Below are 23,325 nucleotides of genomic sequence, written 5' to 3' on the forward strand. Positions count from 1 at the left end.
ATTCTCATTTTTAATCTCCACAATAAGGTTATTCCTCAAAGTATGCAACAATAGTAACTATTTTACTTATAATTATTGAGCTGTGTATAATTATTTTTATCTGTAAGCTGCAACAAGAGCGTATACATTTTTTAACATACATGCTATGCCTTGTTTAATAGAGATCGAGTAGAGAAATAAAAAAAAATATAAATAAAAATAGGTGAGAAATAAAAATAATATAAAATATGTTTAGTTGAAGAGAAATAAAAAAAAATATGAAAAAAGAAACAAAGAAATGAAATAAAATAGATGAAAAACACATTAAGAAATTAGTGCATATGAAAACCGATTCAGAAAATGAAAACCCATTAAGAAAAGTACATTAATTAAGAATAAAAATTCTTCATTGTGGAACATTAATCCGATTTCCAAACTGCTCTAAACCTCACGCGGAAGAGATTTTGTCCATCTCACCCGTAATTTAATGCTGTTTCTCGGATCATTTAACCAGTTATTCCCCTGCATGCATGGTCTCATTCATTTGAAGCATGAATAGGGAAAATCCAATCAAGTGACAAATCTCTTTATTAAGCATAGTCTTGACTTGTTAAATTCTAAAGGGACTTTTCACATATTTGGTGATTCTTTTTTTTTCTTTAGTTGTTTTCTTTGATCTCAATAGTTCAACAAAAAAAATTATAGATAAAAGTTAACGTACACAACAACGTACGGGTACAAGTCCCAACAACTACGTGAGATCGTCGGAGTCTACGAAATGTGTGCTTTCCACAACAAATATTTGTTCTTTAGCTAATTTAGGACCAGACCGTAAATGTTGATGATATAGTAGTGTCTTTTACCTTGTCAGCACTGGAAAGTAAGTACATGCACCTTAAGAGGATGGTATTACTCTCTATGTGTATCGCAACTAGTTGTGCAACGCACAGAATATTTGATATCTTTTTACAAAAAATATTTTATATAAAGTAATAATAATTTTTAAGTAGATTATATAATTTCATTGTCAGCGTGAGCAATATCTATATATTGAGGTAAGGATTCAATATAGCCTAAGTTTTTTTGTGGGCGAATTGGTATAAAAATTCCCAACGTAGGATCCCCTAATGTTTTGTGCGTCCGTGATTGCCTTTATCCTGCGATTTCACGTGTCCTGCCTATTTGTTTTGTTGTTTTAGTTTTTTGTTTTTTCTCCAACCACATAGTGCTTTAGTGTTGGGTAGGAGTAGGACCACCCATCGATCTATATGTTTTCTTCCTCTTCTTTTCTTTTCTTTTGTTCTCAGCTCAGCCATTAGGACTTTATTTCATAATATATATATATATATATATATATATATATATATATATTATAATAATAATGGGAAATATACAACAACAACAACAACGCCTTATCCCACTAGGTGGGGTCGGCTACATGGATCAACTTCCGCCATAATGTTCTATCAAGTACCATACTTCTATCCAAACCATTAATTTCGAGATCCTTTTTTATAACCTCTCTTGTCTTTTTGGGTCTTCCTCTGCCTCGAATTGTTTGTCTTCTCTCCATCTGGTCTACTCTCCTCACTTTCTCTCTACATGCCCAAACCACCTAAGTCTATTTTCCACCATCTTCTCTACAATAGGCGCTACTTCAACCCTCTCTCTAATAGCTTCGTTTCTAATTTTATCCTGTCGAGTCTTACCACACATCCACCGCAACATCCTCATCTCCGCTACACCTACTTTATTCTCATGTTGGCTCTTGACCGCCCAACATTCTGTTCCGTACAAAATCGCCGGTCTTACCGCAGTCCGATAAAACTTTCCCTTTAGCTTGATCGGTACCTTTGCATCACATAACATCCCCGATGCTTTTCTCCATTTCATCCATCCTGCTTGAATGTGATGATTCACATCCCCTTCAATTTTTCCATCATCCCGTATTACAGACCCAAGATATTTAAACCGTGTGACTTGAGGGATAATATGGTCTCCTATTTTCACCTCTGAGTTAGAAACCCTTCTTCTTTTGTTGAACTTACATTCCATATACTCCGATTTACTTCTGCTTAGGCGAAAGTCATGTGTGACAGTTTAATTAATAACCAGATCTTCCACCGGTCAATGAGTACTGGAACAATTTTTAAAACATTGATTCAACCCAAGAAAATATAAAATATTTTATTCATCGGCAGCGTAGCTCGTATGTTTACATACTTATCAAGAAAAATCATGAGGTCCTTGGCAGAATCTATCAACACATGACGAGTCTTTTCAAATTAAGTAAATCATGAAGTCCTTTGCAGAAACCATCAACACATTCTGACTCTACGTTGTCGCTTAGTAAGAAGTTCCTCAGTTTGCTATGATTTTCTCTCACTTCTCTTCCAACCTCATTCCCATCATCCATCACAATTTTCACAGCTTTGCATACACTTTCTTTTGTGAACAACCCATCTTCTTCACCTTTCTCAATTTCCACACCAACCCTTAACTTTCTACTAAACATTCGGCAATTTATGAGTTGATCAGCACCCAGATGCGGTAAGAAAACCAACCTACACTTATTCACAAGCGCCTCTGTCAAAGAAGCAGCTCCACAGTGTGTTATGAAGCACCCGACAGAAGGGTGTCCTAAAATCAATTGTTGTTGCACCCAACCTTCATCTACAATCCCTCTTCCTTGAACCCTTTCTCTGAACCCTTCTGGAAGTGCTTCTTCAATAGACTCAAAACCATTAGGGGGCTTAAGTGCTGCAAGAAATGGAAAACCTGTTAGCTCAAGACCAAGCAACAACTCTTGAAGTTGATTTTGCGGTAACCGGCTTTCACTTCCATAAGCACAGAAAACAACAGAACCAGGGTTGAATCTCCCAAGCCATGAAACCCATTTTCCCTCTAAAGTAGTGTTCGGAGGCTCAGGTAAAAGAGGCCCTGAAAGTAAAACAGGTTTCCCATACACAGTTTCAAGATACTCAGCATATGGTCCATCAATTTCTTTGCAACCTTTGAATCCTATTGCATCTGCCATGCTCGCTGCAGTGTGGTACCGATCATAGAGAAGAACCCCACTTCCAAACTCGAGTTTCCTTACTCCAACGAGGAACCGAAGCTCATGTGGCTGAAACTTGATGCATGAATCAGGGAACCCCTGAGGGGGCACCATTAGATCAAGTTCAGTTAACTCTCTTCCTTTGCTTTTCCTTGGTCCGTTTGCGAAGTACGCTGTTGATAACGGATTAATAATGACATACATAACACTCTTGATGCCTAGTCTTCTAGTCAAGTTTGGTAGCCAATGTTGGAAATCGAAGAAAACAATTTGTGGCTTCAGTTCCCTTAGGAGAATTTCGATGTCCTTCTCAGTGCGATCCATAGCCTCGGCAATAAGTGGGAATAAAGAGAAGGGCACATCTGAAGTAGTTTCAGCATCGTGAGGAAGACCATTGACATGAGGAACTTTGATGGGAACAAAGGTGATTAGATGAGGGTGAAGATTGAGGTGTTGTAGTTTGGTTTGTGTTTTTTTGGGGCCTATGAAGGAGATTCTGTGGCCTCTCTGTGCAAGCTTGTTGGAGAGGTGAAGAGATGGGGTTAGATGGCCCATAGCAAACCATGGAAATATTGCTATGTGCAAAGGAGCTGCATTTGCGGTATCCATGGCTGCTCCTGTTTGAGTTATTTGCTTACTGTCTTCGAAAATAACGCATGCACGCGTTCAAATTAAATAGTCTCCATCAACTTTCTGTCTCTCTCTGATTGCAGAATTATCAAAGTTTGGTGCCACGTGAACTTCTTGCATCCATGTAATTTTTCTATCTTCATTGCCGGTCACATACTTTTCCCAAGGATAACACCACATGACTAGGTCAATTAAATAGATAGATTAAAATAAATCATTTAAATTATAATTATAATCATTATAATGATGGATTAAAAATAATTTATTTATACGTTTATGATCCATTAAACACTCGTTCATAATATGTTTGATAAAATCTATCTAATCCATTAAAAACTCGTTCATTATAATGAGTATCGTTTTTCGAATGAATATATTCAATTGATTCTTTAAGTACTTTTTTTAAAATTAAATATTTTTATAATTAATCAAAAGTATTCTCTCTATTTATATACTCAAAATATTTTTAACTATTCAAAAAATTATAAACTTTTTTAGTTTAATTAAATTTAAAAAATATTATTTGTTCTATTGATGTGTGATGGAGTGAAACATGAGTGTTGAGTGTCTCATTAATTCCTAAAAATTAAGAAAATGTCAATTTTTATTAAATCAACTTATGTGGTCACAAAGAGGCTTAGTACATATTGATATATAAAAAAGTACTAATGCGCCATAAACCCTCAAGCCAGAAATAATGAAATGTCAAAAAGATCCTTACATAAAGAAAGTAATAAAAATAAAGGCTTGATTGCAAAGTTGTGCTTTCTATTTTATCCCAGCTTATCAATTTGGTTTTCTTATAATATAATTCATCAATTGAATCTTTTTTTTTTTTTTACAAATCCAATAAATTTAATCCTCAATTCCTAAATTTAAATATTAATTTTTAATTTTTTACGTTGATCGTTACATGTCATGTTTTTATTGGACTTTAATTAAATGTACGAAATTTAATCTCCAATAAAAACATAACACATGCCGATCCATGTAAAAAGTTAACATTCAAATTTAGGATTGGAGATGAAGGAGATTTTGTGGCCTCTCTTTGCTAACTTGTTGGAGAGGTGAAGAAATGGGATGAAGTGTCCCATGGCAAACCATGGAAACATCGCTATGTGCAAAGATGGTGCATCCATGGCTGCCAGGACCTTGTTGCAGGTTCAACTACTAAACCAAATGAATGATTAGCACTAAACCCATTCAGCCATTTATCTATTAAACTAAAAGTAATTAAATGAATGTATTTCCAATGAAGTATTATACTAAAGTTGAAAAAAATTACCTCTAGCAAAAGTGGTGGCGGGCATCTAGAGTAAAAGAGTAGTTTCTCATCAACGTATGCAAAACTATCCATCAACAACTAATTGCTAATTGACACAGAAATAAAAACAGAAGAAAGAGAAAATTATGGATTCAATATATAATTTGACTAATCACCCTGGTAGGAATGAAAATGGATAGGATAAGACAAGGACCACCGGTTACTCACTCATTAGAGAAAACCTTTGCCCGCACATTACTTCTCGAGTATCTGTTTGAAAAATATTTATGGATTTTTTTTATACCAGCAAGTATTTATAAATACTCATAAATACTTTAAATTTAAAAAATAATAAATATGTTTAAAAAATGATTTTTAACATTAAGGAAAAAAACTAGTAAATTGAAAATCAAGAGCAAAAAAAAAAACAATGCATCACAAAACTAAACATGAAATAAGTATCTCTTTAAAATAAATAAACATAAATTCAAAGTAGAAATAAAATTACAATATTTAAAAAATATAAGTTCATAAAAAATATTTATATGATAGTATTTTTTTTAACTTCATGGGTAATGGATATCCGAATACTATAATATCCGCTTCCTATCCATTTATGAGCAGCTAAAAAAAATACCTACACCCATAAATAAAAAATATCCATTTAAAGTATTCATAATCTATTCATAACAAATTTTATCCACCAATATTAACATATACATATATTTTTTTGTCATCCCTACACCCTAAGCACGAAATTTTTGGAGTTAGCTCACTAGATGGTTCTTTGTCCCATTTTAACAAAAATCAATGTTAGTATAAATATTAGAGATTAGAGATTTATGCGATAGTATAATGATCATATAAATAAATTTAATAGACTTATAAATATATCAATTTTGTTTACTAACATTTTTTTTAATTAATATCATATATTATTTATTTAATATAAATATGTAACAATGTTTTTGTTTCTGTTAAATAAAAACTATATAATAAAAAATTAATCTAGTGTTAAACATTTAAACGTGACTTTTTTTAATGTTAATATTAATAATATTTTATATGTATTAGGTAGAGTCTTACTACTATATATTTTGTTAACTTTAATATTACTAAAGACGTGAGCAAGAATTGGGTGACGAAATATTTAATTTGCCATTATTGGATTGAGAATCTGATCAAGATTTGTGTTGTTTTAAAAATCTGCTGTTGAATAAGTATGAGAGAATATTCCAAGATAATGATTCCCATTAATTAATCTTTGTTTTAAAAAAATAATTAATTAATCAAAACTTGATCCTCACAGGCTTTTTCCTAGATGTCTCGTATCTCTCTATCGTTAAATTTTTGTTCGTATCTTTTTCATATAACACGACAACACACCTATATTAGACATTTTTTTTACCCAAATAATACAAATTAATTAATTATTTATCTAAATAGCTAAAAATTATTTACATGAATAATACAAAATATTATTTAAGATGAGAAATCGATTTGAAATCAATTGGCTTTTTGTCTGATGTTATATTATACTCATGACTCATCTATGTGGGCAGCAATTGTGTTAATTTTGTTGTTGCTGCTAGAAAATTGCGTCAATTCTATTTTAGCAGCAGTGATGAGCTTCGGCGTGTTGCAACCAATTTGGATCAATATATCAATCAGAGTTGAAGAGGTAAGTTAGAGTTTAGATGAGAAAGAAAGCTTGAGAAAAATAAGGAAAAAATGAAGGTAACTTGATCTTTAATTTAAAAGAATAACCTTTCTTTCTCTTTTCTATCTAGTTTCGGATGTATTGATATAATGAGTGTGTTCCACATTCCCCCCTCCCCTATTTCGCTTTATAAAATATTCCAGACTATAATAGATGATAGGTACATCTCATGCTTTTTTTTCTCGTTTGTCTATATAATTAATTTGTCTCTCTTGATTTTATAAGAGTGATATACATATACTTCATTTTATAAGAGTATTAATCGAATTATATTGATTCGACTAAATTTTACATTAGTTTGTATTACTTAGCTAATTAGTTTTTTTCCCTTTAAATCTTAGTCAAATTAATTGTAATTGATTTGGTTTTCAGATTGTTTTTTAACTTGACAATACAAAATAAACTAAATAAATATATTGTATATTTTAAACTTTAGAACAGTTTTTTTTTTTATTTTTGTCTTTTACTTTTACCCTTTCTTTCTTACTCATTCATTTTAGTCTTCTTATAATCTTATGTAGTATTAACAAAAATGTCTTAATTTGGAAATATTTTGTATGTGATTTTCTTTATTTTAATTTGTTCTCTTTTAACTATTAAAAATATCTTTTACAATGATCTGACATCACAGGGTGCTTGTAAATTTTTTCCACGTTATTTTAAGCTAAAATAAATATAAGAATAATTTGTAACATCTATATTTTAAGTTCTTAAAAAAAAATTGATAAATTAAAAAACTTTCATTACTAATACATAAACTTGGTAAAATTCTTAAATTGATATAACACATGATCAAAACAAGAATTAAGAAACTCAAATGTAGTTCAACATTGGAGACAGTTTACAAAGGAATAGTAGTTTAAGAAAGCTTGAAAATCACTTGAGTAAATCTCGAAGCTTCTGACAAAATCCATCAACACATGCGGACTCCAAATTGTGGCTTACTAAGAAGTTCCTCAATTTTGCATGATTTGTCCTCACTTCTCTGCCAACTTCATTCTCATCATCCATCACAATTTTCACAGCTTTGCTTACACTCTCCTTCGTGAACCAGCCATCTTCTTCACCCTTCTCCACTTCAACCCCAATCTTTAAGTTTTCACCCATCATCCTTGCATTAACTATATGATCACCATCTACCTGTGGCAGTAACACTATTTGGCACTTATTCACTAGTGCCTCAGTTAATGAACCAGCACCACAATGTGTTATGAAGCAACCCACTGAAGGGTGTTCCAAAATCAGCTGTTGCTGTATCCATCCACCGTGGACAATTCCTCTCTCTTCAACCCTTTCCTTGAACCCTTCTGGGAGAGCAGCTTCAAGTGTCTCAAACCCTATAGGAGTTTTTAAAACAGCCAAAAATGGAAGGCCAGTGAGTTCAAGACCCAACAGAAATTCTTGGAATTGATCATGTGGTAATTTCCATTCACTACCAAGAGCACAGAAAATAACTGAATCAGGCTTGAACCTTTCAAGCCATGAACCCCATTTTCCCTCTAAAACAGTGTTGGGTGGCTCAGGTATGATAGGTCCTGAAAGCAGAACAGACTTCCCAAACTGTTCTTCAAGGTAATCAACATAAGGCCCTTCAATTTCCCTGCAACCTTTGAATCCAATTGCATCAGATAGGCTTAAACCGCCGTAAAGACGGTCATAAAAGAGAACACCACTACCAAACTCCCAATTCCTCTTAGAAGCAAGAAACTTAGCTTCATGTGCATGAAGCTTGATGGATGAGACAGGGTACCCAAGAGGGGGTTGCATAAGATCAACTTCAGTTAAGTTAACACTGTTTTGCATCCTTGGTGGGGATGCATTGTAAGCTACTGTTGCTGGGCTAACAATCATGTATTGAAAAGATTTGATTCCCAAGCGGCGAGTCAAGTTTGGTAGCCAATATGTGAAGTCAAAGAAAACAATTTGTGGCTTTAACTCAATGAGAAGAAGCTCTATGTCTTTCTCAGTGCGATCCATGGCTGTCATAATGAGTGGACCTAAAGAGAAAGAGACATCAGAAGTGGTTTCTGCGCCATGGGGAAGGCCTTCAACATGAGGAACATTGATAGGGTAAAAGGTGATGAGATGTGGGAACAGGTTGAATTGCTCTAACTTGTGTTGCGTTCTTTTGGGGATGAAGAAGGAGATTCTGTGTCCCCTCTTTGCTAATTTGTTTGAGAGGTGAAGATATGGAGTTAGGTGTCCCATGGCAAACCATGGAAACATTGCTATGTGCATAGAAGATGCATCCATGTTTGTTTGCCTGGACAAGTTTGCAGCTTCTCTGCACATAATATTCAAGTATATTAAGCCAATGTCTCTACCTGAATCCTTAATTTTTTATTAGTAAAATGTAATAACTAAAAAACACATGTATGCTTAAAATATGAAGCGTTGAATTGAAAGCTACTTTGGATCCTTCTAGGAAACAACGGTGGTTTGATGCTTTAGTTTATATAAAATTAAGGTATGAATTGTAACGTGAGGAGTGACTGTGATTTGAAGTTTTTTTTTTCCACGTTCATGGTGATTTGAAGTATGTAGTAATATAAAACCAAACCAATATACATCTGTAGGATTCTTGAGATCCACAAATCTTCTACTTTTGAATTGAGATAAATCCTTAATTTTTAATTAAAATTAATGATCCCCAGTTGTTTATTAATTTGAAAAACATTTTATGTACATTTGTTGTTTATTTATGAATGAAGTGTGCCTCAGTTTTCTTAAAATAAAAAATAAAAAAATGTGCCTCGGTTGTATGATTGTGTGCCACAGCCATCATTATGGTCTGTCAAGCCACTCCATTCTCATTCGATTGAAATTTTGTGATTCTGGTCTGTCAATGGGCTTTGCTTGAGTATTGCTATGTGCACTCATTCTTTATACTAATATACTCCTCTTTTGATTTTATTTTCCAAAAATATCCTAAAAATGCACTCCTCTTCTACAACATTGAGAAACTGAAGACATGTAATAGCATATTAGGATTGGATTGAATTTTTTTCCAAAATCAATTCCAAAACCGTGTTGAAAGTCAAAACAACAAATGGTTGTTTCCACTTTTTCACCATGATTTAAAGTCTCATAATCGATTCTAGTAGTTATCCAAACAACTGTAAGTTGACTTAGACTTTCAGGTAGGTTTATGGTGATGAATTTGGAATGTGTATGTCTAGAAAAGCAAGATTCTAGAAACCAAAGATCTCCTATGTTGAGACACTCATTAGTTCATTATGCAACAAATCTATATAGCCTCATATTGGTGAGATGGTACTAACTAAGTTTTTTTGCCACAACTAAAGGTTTTAGAGGTTCTTAAGGTATCCAATTTGCTTGGTATGGATCCAATGAGGGAGGTCTCTTGAAAATAAATGTTTTGGAGCCTCATGTAGTCGCCAAGTTCATTAGTATTTCACCGAACAATAGGAAAGTGTAAATGGCAAAGGTTTCAAGGTTCTTGAATGTTCAACAGTGGTTGAGAAGACAAAGACTTATGGAGAGTAATGAAAGGGAGTGCATTTTTCTAGGGTGTTTTTGGAAAATGGAATCTAAAGGAGAGTGTATTAGAAAGAAGGAGGAGTGTAAGTAACAATTGCTGTTTTGCTTAACCCATTTCACTCCTTGAATTGAATCATCATGTTTTGGTTTTGGTCTTGGTCCATGCTATTCACACTCTCCTTTTACTTTTTGCATCCCAAGCGATTTTTTTTTTTTGTATTTGGTTATAAAATAATTTAATAGAAATTAATTTCCATAGTGTTCAATTATATTTAAAAAATACTTGTTCATATCTATAAGGAAAATAACTTTTTTAATTTAGTTAATTTATTAATTATTGGTTTAATTTAATTTTGATACATAAACGGAAGAAATGTCCAAAATCAATTTCATTCCATGTGAAGTTGTACTAGTTATCATAAGTGAACACTACGCTGGGTAGGCCTCTATAAACCAACTCATGAAGTTCAATAGCATGCGATAGTTAAATTACTAAAAACAAAGACTCAACATACGATTATACATGCAACTTCATAAAATTATTGAATTATTGTAAAACGATTGCCAGCCATGATTGAATTCATACGATGCATATCTCTTAAGCCTAAGGGCTATGACTGCTTTTCCCCCAACAAAAAAATCCATATATATATATATATATATATTATCGAATGATTTAACAATGAAGAAAAAACTTAAAACTTATGCATATGCTCCTCTATTACAAACATAAGGACTCTCCGTTGTTGTAACTACACTGACAAAATCAACGTATCCAATCACTAACCTGTATTTCATTTAAAGAAAAACCATAAAAGTGGTTTGTCTTAAACATTTTTATGACTTATTAAAAGTATGTGGTTGCAACAGTAAAAAAGAAAAAACATCTATGACTGGTAGCTCAATTTTATGCAACACATGCACACGGGATTACCACAAAATACTCACAAACACCTAGCTATTTGTGCCAAATATATATATATATATATATATATATATATATATATATATATATATATATATATATATATATATATATATATATATATATTTTAAATATTCAAAACATTTATAAATACTCAATAAATTGCACTTTTAAAAAATAAATACTACCTCCTATCCTTATTAATTATAAGGTCGAATTAATTATTCACCAAAAGATTAAAGAATTTATATCTTAAAAAAATTAAAGAATTTAATTAATTTAGTTAAAAACATTAAATTTATTTAAATTAATATTTTCTTCCAAAACTATTATTTATGTGAAGAAAACTAAAAAGATTATTTATTTGCACATTATCCATCAACTAAAAGTTATTGTTGGTGTGATCTTTTAGATAATTATAATTAAATTTAAGAAACTTATTTGTAGATTGTAAAATTGTTTTATAATACGAGTGTATTGTGTATAATTTATTTGTTATAATAATAATATTATTATTGTAGCGTGGGTGGTGAGAAGGAAAAAGCGCGTAAAAGTAAAAGAGGGAAAGCAAGAGGTGCGGGAAGAAGGGAGAAAGGAAAGGAAAGGAAAAGAAGAAAACAAGAAGGGTTTGGTAGTTTGTTTGATTATCTACGGGTTGTTATCATTTCCATCCATTTAATTCCCCACAACCACGCTCACCTAAGTTTCAATTTCAATCCCTTTTCTTTTTCCGTTACAAAATAATTCAAAATTCCCTCCCTCATTTACCCTTGTTTGTGTAAAGTAGTAGCAGAGTGAGACTAGGTATCATCGATGGCAGGGTACAAGGGCGATGACGAATACGATTACCTCTTCAAGCTGGTTCTCATCGGCGATTCCGGTGTCGGCAAGTCCAACCTGCTTTCGCGCTTCACGAGGAACGAGTTCAATTTGGAGTCCAAGTCCACCATAGGGGTTGAGTTCGCCACCAAGAGCTTGGACATCGATGCTAAGGTCATCAAGGCTCAGATTTGGGACACCGCTGGCCAGGAAAGGTTCTTCTTTTTTTCTTTTCCTTTTCCTCACTTTTTAGTTAATTGCTCTCTCTCTCTCTCTCTCTCTCTCTGGAAACTTCGATCTTTGCTTGTTATTGTGATTGGTTTTTCTGTTGTGAAGGATTGAGAAAATTTTATGACTTTGTGATATCGGATACTGCTTAGATTGACAAGGACATGAGTTTGCTTGATTAACTGTTTTAATTGCTTTATTGATTGCATTGTATGGTGTTATGTTCAAGGATTGAAGTTTTGTTGCTCTGGTACGGCGTTATGTTCAAGGATTGAAGTTTTGTTGCTCTGGTACGGCGTTTGTGGATTTGTATGCTGAGAATTTACATATGGTCTAGAAATTAGAGGTATTTTTTTTGTGAGAGTGTGATCAAAATGTATAGACGTCGTGATTCGTGAATCATTGATGACTGGTGTAAAATTCATGCAAAAGCACGGCCTAACTATTCGACGTTTTGAGGAAATACTTGGTTGGGGAATTTACTTCTTTGAAATGTATTTCATGTTATTGCAAGGAAAGTTCTGGTTGTTTCTTATAGCTCTGGTTGATTTGATACTATGAAGTATGATAAGTTCTTCCGAGTTTTTATTTTTTATTTTTTAATATTAAGTCATCTGTGGAATTATTGTAAGTTTGGTGTATCTGATAATGCTTCAATCGATAAAAAGAGCATGAGATTGGTTGTGTAACGGGTTATTTTGCAATTGACCATTTAAACTGCTTGATTACATTTTTTTTTTTAAAGAGCCATGTCAAATTTTATTAAAAACTGCTTGATTACATTATATAATGTTTGAAGGTTGTTGTTCCTCTAGTACCCCTATATAGATTTGTAAACTTCAAATTTTTGTGTATACTTGAGAGTGTTGGGTGTCTGAGTATAGATGTATATATTGTAGTTCTTAATCCAAGTAGCAGTTTGGAGTGGTTGACCCCAAAATGCTATGCATGATAGTGGGATGACTGCTATTTTGAAGTTTTAAGATACACATAGCATAAATCATGTAAGAATAAAAATCTAAAATTAATGACATTCATAATTAATGGTCAAACATCAGAATTTGATAACTAAACACACATTTTCTAAAATAGCAAGGCTGAAATGGTAATGGGCTGGCCTGAACAGTGATGAGCATGCTGGAAAGTGGTTGACAAAAGATGTGTACCAACAGAAACTGGTCAGAAATTATGTGTGCTGCCAGAAATCTTGCCAAAGAGAGCTGGGTCTTAGTTGAGGATGGTGAGGCTAGGGTTTCAGACTTGGGGGTGCACGAATGATGATAGTGGGACTAGACATGACAATGGGGCGGGGCGGGGACGGATATTGTCTCCCCAATCCCCGATCCCGACTCCCCAACATATCCCCATACCTGTACCCGATATCTGACGGGTTAAAATTTATTATCCCATCCCCGTACCCGCTGGGTATCAGGTATCCCCGACCCTGTCCCGTAATTCAAATTAGAAAAATAATTTTTTCTTGTAAAGAAAATATTAAAAATTTGATTTTAGAAAAAATAAATTGATTGTTAAACATTTATTTTTAACTACTTATATATCAATAAATTTATCATAGCGCATGTGTCTACAAAAATCGTTAAGAAAAGAATATTAAATTATGTAAAAATTCTAAAATAAAATGAACTAGTAATAAAAATTCTAGGCCTTTTGATTAAATTATGCAAAAATTCTAGAATTTTAAGTGGCGGGACGGATCCGGGTTCAAGGTCGAAGCGGATGTAGTAATCCCATACCCGACTTTTGGTTATCGGGGAAAACCTGTACCCATACCCGGTTAACTCAGGTATTACCCGTCAAAGTCGGGACGGATTCGGACGGGTACCCACAGGTATGGGTTTTCTTGCCATGTCTAGGTGGGACCTGGTTAAATGAGCAGGTGGTGATGGGGAGGGAAAAGGGTTTCTGACATGATTTCTGCCACAACTACTCACTGATAGTCTTTGAAGGAACATTACTTCAAGTTTTGATTATAACCAAACAGACCAGATCAATTGGTTCTGCCTAAAAATTGGTGAACTGTTTAGATGTCTAGTTTATTTAGCCCACAAAACTGGATGAACAAATAACCAGAAGAACTGGATAAACCAGTTGAAATAGGTGAATTGGTGAACGCCAGTTTATGTTTAAACTTTTTGCCATTTAACTAAACTATTTTTGGAGTCTAATGAATGCCTGTGTAAGAAACAATGGTTTGCTCCCATCTTAGCTTTCGTATATGTTGTAAGCGTGGATGCTCCATTCAATATCTTATGTGAAAACTTGCAAGTATACCTCCTCTTAGCTTTAATGATTAGTTTGATTTTGAAGAAGCATACTCTGATGTTGATAATTAGAGTACACAAGTTTATTTTTAAGTTCATATAAGTGTTTTTTTTGCTTAAAAATGATTTTAATATCTAAATATTGTTAGCAAGTAACAAGTTGCACAATGTACACTGTCACTTCTGTGAGGTATTACTCTTTGCATTGCTGAGACTGAACCTTAAGGAGCTTCTAATTTCATATTATTTTGAAGGTTAGTTTCTTAACAACATACAAGGTTATATAATATATTAATAATATAGGATAACATGAAGATGCTATTATCTTTTATCTTATAGCTTCCCTGTGAATTTTTTCATAATTCATTGTTTTAGGAACATAATCAACATGTACATGCAAGCATTGAAAATCTGAACATTTGGCCAAGGAATATATGTCATTTTTCCTTAAATTCCCTTATTTGGACAGCAGTCCAATTTGGCTCTGAATGTACATTTGTATCTTGCAAGCCCCATCCATACTAATTATGAGCCCCCGATGGACTTATCTTACCTAGGTGTGATTAAATTTTTATGTGGCTAGGATAATAGGGTGGAGCTGATTACATCTTTCACGTGTTGTAAGTTATCCTAGAAATATCTATATATAATTATAATACACTAAGGGGCATTTGGAACAGCTTATTTGCGCTTATAGAAGATTAGAAATGGCTTATGACCTTTCTATAAGCTTTTTAAAAAAAAACTTATTTTAATAAGTTTCACGGAGAAGCTTTTAGCTTTACTCAAATAAGCTTCAATTTTAGATGCCCTCTAAATAGATATATGGAGAATAGAACCAAGTATGTAGCTGCTGAATCTAGTTGCATTGACTCCCATTAATCAAACAGGAGGTTCCTATTTCCTAGTTAATATGAATTCCTGCTCCCCTAAAATCAGTTATTTACCACTTATAAAAATGGAATGAACTTAAATGAAGTTAGTGTTCCATATGGATCTGATGATATTCTGTCAAATCTACTCTTTAAAGATAACATTTTTCCAAGCAAACTATTTTCTGCAGAGGTTGTTCTAATTTTGAAAAGGATAAAATTTAAGTGTTATTCTTCAATTAAACTTGGTTTTTCCTGGGTCATGCTGAGCTGTAATTCCAACCATTAATAAGCAGATTAATATAGTAAAACTCCATTTTTTATTGAGAAAAACAGTACCACTAGTACTTAAGATACTACACTTAAGTTTTGTCTTTTTAAAAAAGCATCCTCTCTTTTCTCTCATGCCTGTCATTAAGACTTAAAAAGTACAAAGGATTTTCTGATGTCTATGAGAAGCTGAACTAGACCTAAATTTCTGTTGCAATGCAGTAATAGAGGGTGTTTAATCATACCAGATTAAATGGGCGGAGAAGTTTCTCTATTGCTGTGCCTGTTATTACATCTACTCACTTGAATTGTGTGTTTCTGTATTAGGTACCGTGCCATTACTAGTGCTTACTACCGAGGAGCTGTTGGTGCCTTACTTGTCTATGATGTCACACGCCGTGCTACATTTGAGAATGCTGCAAGGTGGTTGAAAGAGTTGAGAGATCACACAGACCCCAACATTGTGGTCATGCTTATTGGAAATAAGTCGGATCTTCGACACCTTGTTGCTGTCCCAACAGAAGATGGAAAATCTTTTGCAGAGAAGGAATCTCTCTACTTCATGGAGACTTCTGCTTTAGAAGCAACAAATGTTGAAAATGCATTTACTGAGGTTCTTTCTCAGATATACCGCATAGTGAGCAAGAGAGCAGTTGAGGCCGGCAACAATGCCAGTTCTTCTGCTGTCCCGTCCAAAGGACAGACAATAAATGTGAAAGACGATTCCTCAGTTTTGAAGAAAATTGGATGCTGCTCAAACTAGATGCATCATCTATGGCAGTTGGTTTTTGTAGACTGTTTCATCTTGTAAATGCCTACACTGGAATCGTGATATCATGTAGAATAAGGCTAGTCTTGCATATTGTTTTGAATTTACAATTTACAAGCATCATCCATACATAGGATTATGTTTCCGTGAAACGGTCATTCTAAAGACGTGCTTGAAACAAATAGGTCTACATCAAAGTTCATATAGCTTAAGTTTTATTTGAAGGATTTTGATATTTGCTATGCTCTAATTATGGTGCAGCTAGTAACAATTCGAACGTCTGCTTTAAAATTGAAGTTTCAATGTATGGAGCTTGTGTTTAGTTTCGTTGAAATGTCTTCAGACAATATGGATCTTCGTGGTCATGGTAGAAGTTAGTTATTATTTTTTATGGCCAAATAGAAAATTAAAATTAAAATCTAAAGTTAATATATTGGCTAAATTCATTTGAATTCGATTTAGTAAAGTTTTCTTCCTCTTTTTAGTTTCCTTCCTTCGGTGGTTATTCTCTTCTGAAGTTTTTACGGAAACGATAAAATTACTACCACTTGAACTTTGGGCTTTTATTTAAACTCTCACTCATTCTAAACATCAAAACAAGGCTTGTCAATCATAACAAACTTTTTTTGTTTCTGCCAAATATAACTTAACAAATTAATTTGAACTTTTTATCAAGGCTGAGCTAAAATTCACTTATGAATGACTTGATATTAATATATACTTTTAAAAGAATAAAAAAAATATGGATAACCTTTTGTTAATTTGAATTCATCTTGTACTTATCATTTTAAATTAAATTTAGTATAGTGGAAATAAGTTAAGCACTGTAAGGTCAAATAAGTTGATGTTTTAGTTATTAAATTGTTAAAAAGTTAAGATACAATAGCTTCGTCACAAGTTATATTCGTGTTGTCTTGTTTATACGATGGAGACATCTCGTTATGGACCATGGAAGGAAAGGTTCACGAGTTGCGTATAAAACATTACTTGCAATGGAGGAAAATGCTACGAATTTCCAAATGACGATGAGCATGATGAGCATATACGGGTGGAAATAAGTAAGGTCGACCTACAAAGACGTACGACCTGACCTACATAAAGTTTGGTTTGAACTGGCCTATTTAATTAAAAGGTTAGACTCATTTTTTTTTTAAAGTCTATTAAATTAAATAAATCAGGCTTAAGCTGATTAAAAAGTCTTATAAATCTAATAGGCCGATCTATATAAATATATATATATATATACATTTATATTATTTTTTGAATACAATTAATTTTTTTTAAAACTAGCACTTTGATTACACATTACTGCTCCATAACTTTCATTTCTATAATCAAATAAGATTTTAATTATTAGGTGTGAGTCATGTGCCCTTTATATTCCTCATTATTTTTTATTGACTTTCATATTTTTCGCGATTAATGTTGTCTTTTTTATTAGGTTTCCTTTTCCTTTTAATTTTCGTTCCTATCCCTATTTCAGATCAAACAAAAATCATATTCTTTTCACTTGCTTTGATAGAGGTAAAATTTCAAAACCTTACCATTTTTTCTTGCATATTCTTATTTCTTTAACATTTTTTATTTCATCTTCTTTTTACCTTTTCTTTTTCATGCATATATTCTTTCTTCCCAGTGAAAGACTACTAGCTCTTCTCCTCCATGAAGGAATATTAAAGATTTAATGTGAAAAATACTTTAAAAAAGACTATCAAAGCTTTTAAAAAGACAAGGTCGAGCCAAAATAAAAATATTTGATAGGTTATAGGTCAGGTTCAGCCTCAAGAATTCATTGTAGGCTAGACTCAAGCCTTTTAAAGCCTGATCTGACCTATTCTCACCCATGTTAACAGATTCCCTGAAATGACACTATATGAAACAAATGTGAAACAAATGTTTAACTCGCATTCCTTCCAAACATTCTACGGAATAAAAAAATGGTAATTATAAGAAAGGAATTTTTTTTTAACATAATATACAATTGATCACAAATTATATTGCATATAAGATAAAGAATTCTTAAATAAATGATTTAAGGGGGAAGGCCGCCCTTGAATGCAAATGTAGTCGCCCTTGTACATGACAGCAAAATAACAAATAATAGGAATTTTCCTATAGTTGAATTTATTTGTAAGGAATTTTTATTTGTACTTTTTATCCTACGATTTAAATTTAACTTAAATGTTTTTAATCCTAGAATTATGATGGTTTCTTTTAACTCTTTATAAATATTATATCAAATTTCAGTTTCAACATTTAATAAAAGTAACGTGATATAAAACAACATAATTTTAGCAATTATTGAACATTAAAAATATATTTTTTATAAAAACTAAAAACTAAAACTAAAATGCATCATATTCTTATGAATTAGAGATATAAACTAGAGTGAGAATTTAGCTGTATTACGGATAAGATCCTCATTTGTTCTTCCGGAGAGAATCTCGGAACAAATGATGGTGGATTTTCACTATAATGAGGTGCATGTGGATGCGGTGGTGGATTCTAAATTCTAATCTACAAAACAAGAAAAAACAATGGCTGATCAATTCTGCAGAAGAAGAAGGTAGCTTGCTGTAATCAATTGTTTATTCAAATGTACAACGCAAGAAAAAAAAATCCATGAATTATAAATTAATTTATTTAATTAATTATTTCTTTACTTTTCCAACTTTTTTTTTAATAGCGCACGACTTTCAGGCGGCGAATATAATATAAATCACTACGCAATGACGCGACACAAAAGAAAAACGGGTCCACCCGCGTTATCCTGTGATGCCGCCGCACCGGATCGCGCTGGTCGCCGGAATATTCATCCGCCGGAAAACCGCCGAGCACTCCGGCAACTCGCCGAGATCGGCGAAGAGCGACTCGTCCTCCTCCCTCATCGGCACCGCCACGTCATCCACCTCGCCGCAGATCGGGCTTTCGAGGACGCCGGTGGACGTCACGTCATCGAACCACCCGAAGTGGTGGTGGTGGTGGTGGCTGAGCAGAACCGCCGCGTCGCCGGCGAGTTCGAGGTCTGAGTCCGTCGCGAACACCTTCATCTCCTCCTCCGGCGGGTACCTGGCGGCGGAATCTGCCGGTGAGGAGGAGGTGGCGCCGTCGCTTACAGCGGCGGAAGCCGCGGAGGAATTTGATTTTGGGAGAGGGAGGGAGTGGTTGTGTTCATATGCGTAGGTGACTATTAGCTTTGTGGGGTCCACACGGCTTCGCTCAACTTGCTTCCTTGCGGGACACCCCTTTGAACTGCTGCATCGGTAATATCCCCTGCATTTTCAGATTCAAATTAATTATTAATTAATAACTACCTAATTGCTAATTAATTAAAAATTATGATACTATGTGAAAAGAAAATTAGTAATGGAAAATGTTGAGAGAGAGAAGAGTGATGTGGATTGGTATGATAATCCAAAGTCCAAACCAAATGAAAATGGCACTTTCATGGATTTTGCCGTATCTTAAGCGCGTGTTTCACAATCCCTATTTCTTAATGGAGGGTTACGTTCAACTTTTTCTTTTTCTTTCAATTTTTCTCAATTAATCATTGTGCAATGCCTAACTATTAATTAATCATTACTTGAAATGTGAAACTCGAATCCGGAACCCCCCCTTTGCATGCTCAATATAACGTGCTATCCTAATTATTTCATTACATTAACATTTTTTTTGTAACAAACTGTCATTTATTTTACAAAAAAATATTAAATATTTACAAGAAACGAAATTAAAAAGAATTTTACAAAAAAAATGATTTTATAAAATTCAAAGCAATAATAATATCTGCTGCAAATGGTTGTAATTTTTTCTTCTTCTTCGCATACATCTCATTTTCCCATACATTTATATGCAGCAATTATGATAAGTAGTGACAGATATGTATGTGCATACAAAAGTTGACATCAGATTATTCAAAATTCATTATTTGTTGCATAAAAAAAATTGTTTATTTGTTGGCAAATGTACTGATTTTTGTTTAGTTGCCAAGTTATCCTAACTTATTTGATAATGCAGTTGACGCAATTATAGACACTGTTGCCTGTGTTGGTGCACACAATGTTGCATGAAAAACATACATGCACAATCTCACATGCTCTTATTCTGGTTAGTGGTAAGCAAAATTTGTTTACCTATGTGAAGTTCATAAAACACAATTATATAAATGAAATGAGATAACTGAAAAGAAATGAAGAAAAAAGTTGTTCTCATTCAGAAACAAAAAAAGATCAAACATAGATAATGACGGCTTCCGGCTCCAGAGATTTTTATATTCCGTAATTATTGTAGCGTGAAGGCAACGCGGTTCAGAGCCCGCGTGTGCTGTCATAGCACCCTAACTACCACCACAACCCCGATGCGCATTTTGGCACAGCCGCCTCTAACCGGGTTTTTCTACGCTAGCGGCGGCGCCGGCCACAAATTCCACCGTGCACTTCCACTTCTAGAACACAACTTTTACATAATTAACTTCTAAATTGGATTCTTATTCCAAAAGATATTTAGCATTCTTCGTTCCAATTCACACCCCCTCAAACTTAAGATGATTAACATGTGCTAATTAATTACTTAGCTAAAAAATCGTGGTTAAGGAAAATAATTAAGATAAATGAATGTGTATATATTATAGTTATTACCTTGGGTAAGGGGAGCCTTTGATGGGCTTTTGGCCGTACTTCCTCCAGGCCCATGAATCCGACGGTGGATAATTTTCTCCTTTGCTCTTAGATCCATCCACGTCACCGATCGGTATCGTCACCACCCTCTTCTTCATCTCCCTCCTACGTATGGTTTCATGAACATACATGAACCCCTTCAACGTTTAACTTCCCAATTCACATAAAAACAAAATAAAATAGAAAAAATAAATAAAAACCTTTTCTTGGGTGACGGTGCTTCAGTTTTTGTGTCTTCACCGGAAGAAGGAGAAGCAGGCCCAGCTTCTGAGGCGGGCTCGGGCCCGGACTCAGGCTCATCTGGGTCAGCCACATGTATTAATTTGCTGAATCTACGGTGATGCATGATGGGTTGGAGTGAAATTAAATCTGGGTGGTCGATGTATATATATAATTTGCTATTGCTATGTTATAACTATAACTATAACTATAATATGATAGAAATAGTGAATAGGTGAGTGGGGAATGGATTGAGGAGAGAAAAATGGTGAGAGTGAGAGTGAGAGAGGAGAAGGGGTAGGTGTTTAATAAGAGCCGCCATGGTGACAGATTGGCAGCAGTGTAGTTTATTGTGGACGTGCGAGCAAATACTCAATTAATAAAAGCGTACTACATGGGAGGGGTTTTATTTGATGGAGTTAGGTTCATGATAAACTTTACTTTTGGATTCATTCATTAATCGGTTGCTCTCTGTCATGACCATATTTAGTCTATGTAATAATAATAATAATAATAATAATAATAATAATAATAATAATAATAATAATAATAATAATAATAATATATGTATGTATATTGTATTATTAGCTAAGGTTAGTAGATGCGTAATTAATGCTACAATATTATCATATTTTCGATCATATTATATATAGGTTGTGTTTGGTGGCACGGCATCAAGGTTTAGAGATCAAGTGATGCGATAATACCAAAATATGTGCGAGTGTTTTTAGTGTTTCTGGGATTTATGGTGTGGTGCTTCGTGGAATAAAAAGTCTTTTTGGTCTTGTGCTATTAAAACTAACAAGTGAAATTTCTGAGATTTTTTCAGTGACTTGTGAAAACAAAAAATTATTTTTAGCTTGTTTATGATACTCTTTAATAAAAAAATTGGACTGGCTTTCATCTTTTATTGATATAATTAATGCTCCTCAGCCTTTTTTATATATATTTTTTTTCTTTGAATCGAACTCTCGAACCTAGTCGTCGTTAATAACCTTTTGGGTTAATCTTTTGGGCCGAGTTATTGTCGACCTATTGAACCGATATTTTGAGTCAAGTTGTTGCAAACCTCTTGAATCATAATTAGTACTATTGCTAACAATTCTGAATATACTTTGATTGTTAGAACCAAAGCATGGGACATGATCACACGAGGATATATGCCCCCGCTATACAAATAGTTACTTTAGCTTAGAGATAAAGTACTCCCTCAGCACAACGCCCAAATAGATAGGCTAAAACATACTCAAATGAGTAAGCCATAGAAGATCTTCGAATTAATCTCTAGAGGTTTTTCGTGATTCAAATAATTTTCATATCTATAAAATACAAAAACAAACTATGTGTTTAGACACCTTTTAAACACAACACTCATTAAACATGGGTTGAACACTCTTCTATCACGTCATATTAATTAAATAAGCCTTCAAGAAAAAGTTGAAGATTAGGACAACTTGTTTAGCGTGCATGACAGGTCTAGTGTGTCTTCTCACTCTGTGGTCAACTTCGACTTAGCACGAAGAAGACCCGTGAAGAAGCTTAAAGGCCCGCTTAGTGCGATGTCGAGTGAATTTTAAGCTACACTAAACCTATAAAAGGAGAAGAAAGCAAAGGAAAAAGACACACAGAGACTTAAAGTTATCTAATTAATACATTCAAAGTCTGAACATCTCAAATAGGGGAAACCCTTCATCTTTAGTCATTCTCCATTTTTCTTCCATTATCCATCACTCTTCTTCTTCTATTTGCATCAGCTCCTAAAGTGTAAAACCTCCCATGGCAATGAGAAGCTAAACCCTCATTGTTGGGAGCCTAAGAGTCAAATGCCCTTGTAATGTAATCTTTACTTACTATCTATTGAATGCAATGCTAATTTTTATTGTTTCTTTCATGTGTTTTATTGTTATTATATGTGGTTTGATCATACATGCATCTGTCTAGGGATTAAGTATTGGAAAGTGTTTAATTTCAGGCATCTAAACAAATCATTGGTAGGGATAGAGTGATATTGTTTAACCTATGCATACATCTTTAAACTTCATGCAATTTACTATTTTATCTCTGCAAAGGGATTTGAGAAAAAATAGATAAATTAGTTTATTCAACGTGAGGG

The 23,325-nt window shown here is 33.5% G+C and overlaps 4 protein-coding genes across 4 annotated transcripts; 1 reads left to right on the top strand and 3 right to left on the bottom strand.

The window, feature by feature from the left end:
- Positions 1 to 2,140: 2,140 nt before the first annotated feature.
- On the bottom strand, positions 2,141 to 3,792 carry LOC100807938 (cyanidin 3-O-galactoside 2''-O-xylosyltransferase FGGT1). Its single transcript, XM_003543252.5, has one exon. The coding sequence runs from the start codon at positions 3,644 to 3,646 to the stop codon at positions 2,240 to 2,242; it is 1,407 nt and encodes a 468-aa protein (XP_003543300.1). The 5' UTR covers positions 3,647 to 3,792; the 3' UTR covers positions 2,141 to 2,239.
- Positions 3,793 to 7,372: 3,580 nt separating this feature from the next.
- On the bottom strand, positions 7,373 to 9,014 carry LOC100808470 (cyanidin 3-O-galactoside 2''-O-xylosyltransferase FGGT1). Its single transcript, XM_041008429.1, has one exon. It carries the CDS (start codon positions 8,941 to 8,943, stop codon positions 7,528 to 7,530), a length of 1,416 nt encoding a protein of 471 aa, XP_040864363.1. The 5' UTR covers positions 8,944 to 9,014; the 3' UTR covers positions 7,373 to 7,527.
- A 2,805-nt stretch (positions 9,015 to 11,819) lies between these two features.
- LOC100499822 (uncharacterized) lies at positions 11,820 to 16,392 on the top strand. The gene is given in 2 exon segments (NM_001249558.2): positions 11,820 to 12,111; positions 15,876 to 16,392. Coding segments are annotated over 2 exon segments (657 nt in total). The 5' UTR covers positions 11,820 to 11,890; the 3' UTR covers positions 16,312 to 16,392.
- A 2,474-nt stretch (positions 16,393 to 18,866) lies between these two features.
- WRKY52 (WRKY transcription factor 52) lies at positions 18,867 to 21,488 on the bottom strand. The gene is made up of 3 exons (NM_001250797.2): positions 21,194 to 21,488; positions 20,955 to 21,098; positions 18,867 to 19,590 (listed from the first exon to the last, which is right to left on the bottom strand). The coding sequence occupies exons 1-3, from the start codon at positions 21,337 to 21,339 to the stop codon at positions 19,083 to 19,085; spliced, it is 798 nt and encodes a 265-aa protein (NP_001237726.2). The 5' UTR covers positions 21,340 to 21,488; the 3' UTR covers positions 18,867 to 19,082.
- Between the last annotated feature and the right edge of the window lie 1,837 nt (positions 21,489 to 23,325).

The sequence above is a fragment of the Glycine max genome, chromosome 13, assembly GCF_000004515.6.
Source record: "Glycine max cultivar Williams 82 chromosome 13, Glycine_max_v4.0, whole genome shotgun sequence".
NCBI classification, from domain to species: domain Eukaryota; kingdom Viridiplantae; phylum Streptophyta; class Magnoliopsida; order Fabales; family Fabaceae; genus Glycine; species Glycine max.

Coding starts and splice junctions, on each gene's coding strand:
- LOC100807938 (XM_003543252.5), bottom strand. CDS start 3,646: ATGGATACCGCAAATGCAGCTCCTTTGCACATAGCAATATTTCCATGG.
- LOC100808470 (XM_041008429.1), bottom strand. CDS start 8,943: ATGTGCAGAGAAGCTGCAAACTTGTCCAGGCAAACAAACATGGATGCA.
- WRKY52 (NM_001250797.2), bottom strand. CDS start 21,339: ATGCATCACCGTAGATTCAGCAAATTAATACATGTGGCTGACCCAGAT. Junction 21,099..21,193: donor GCACCGTCACCCAAGAAAAG/GTTTTTATTTAT, acceptor AACCATACGTAG/GAGGGAGATGAAGAAGAGGG. Junction 19,591..20,954: donor AAAGGCTCCCCTTACCCAAG/GTAATAACTATA, acceptor CTGAAAATGCAG/GGGATATTACCGATGCAGCA.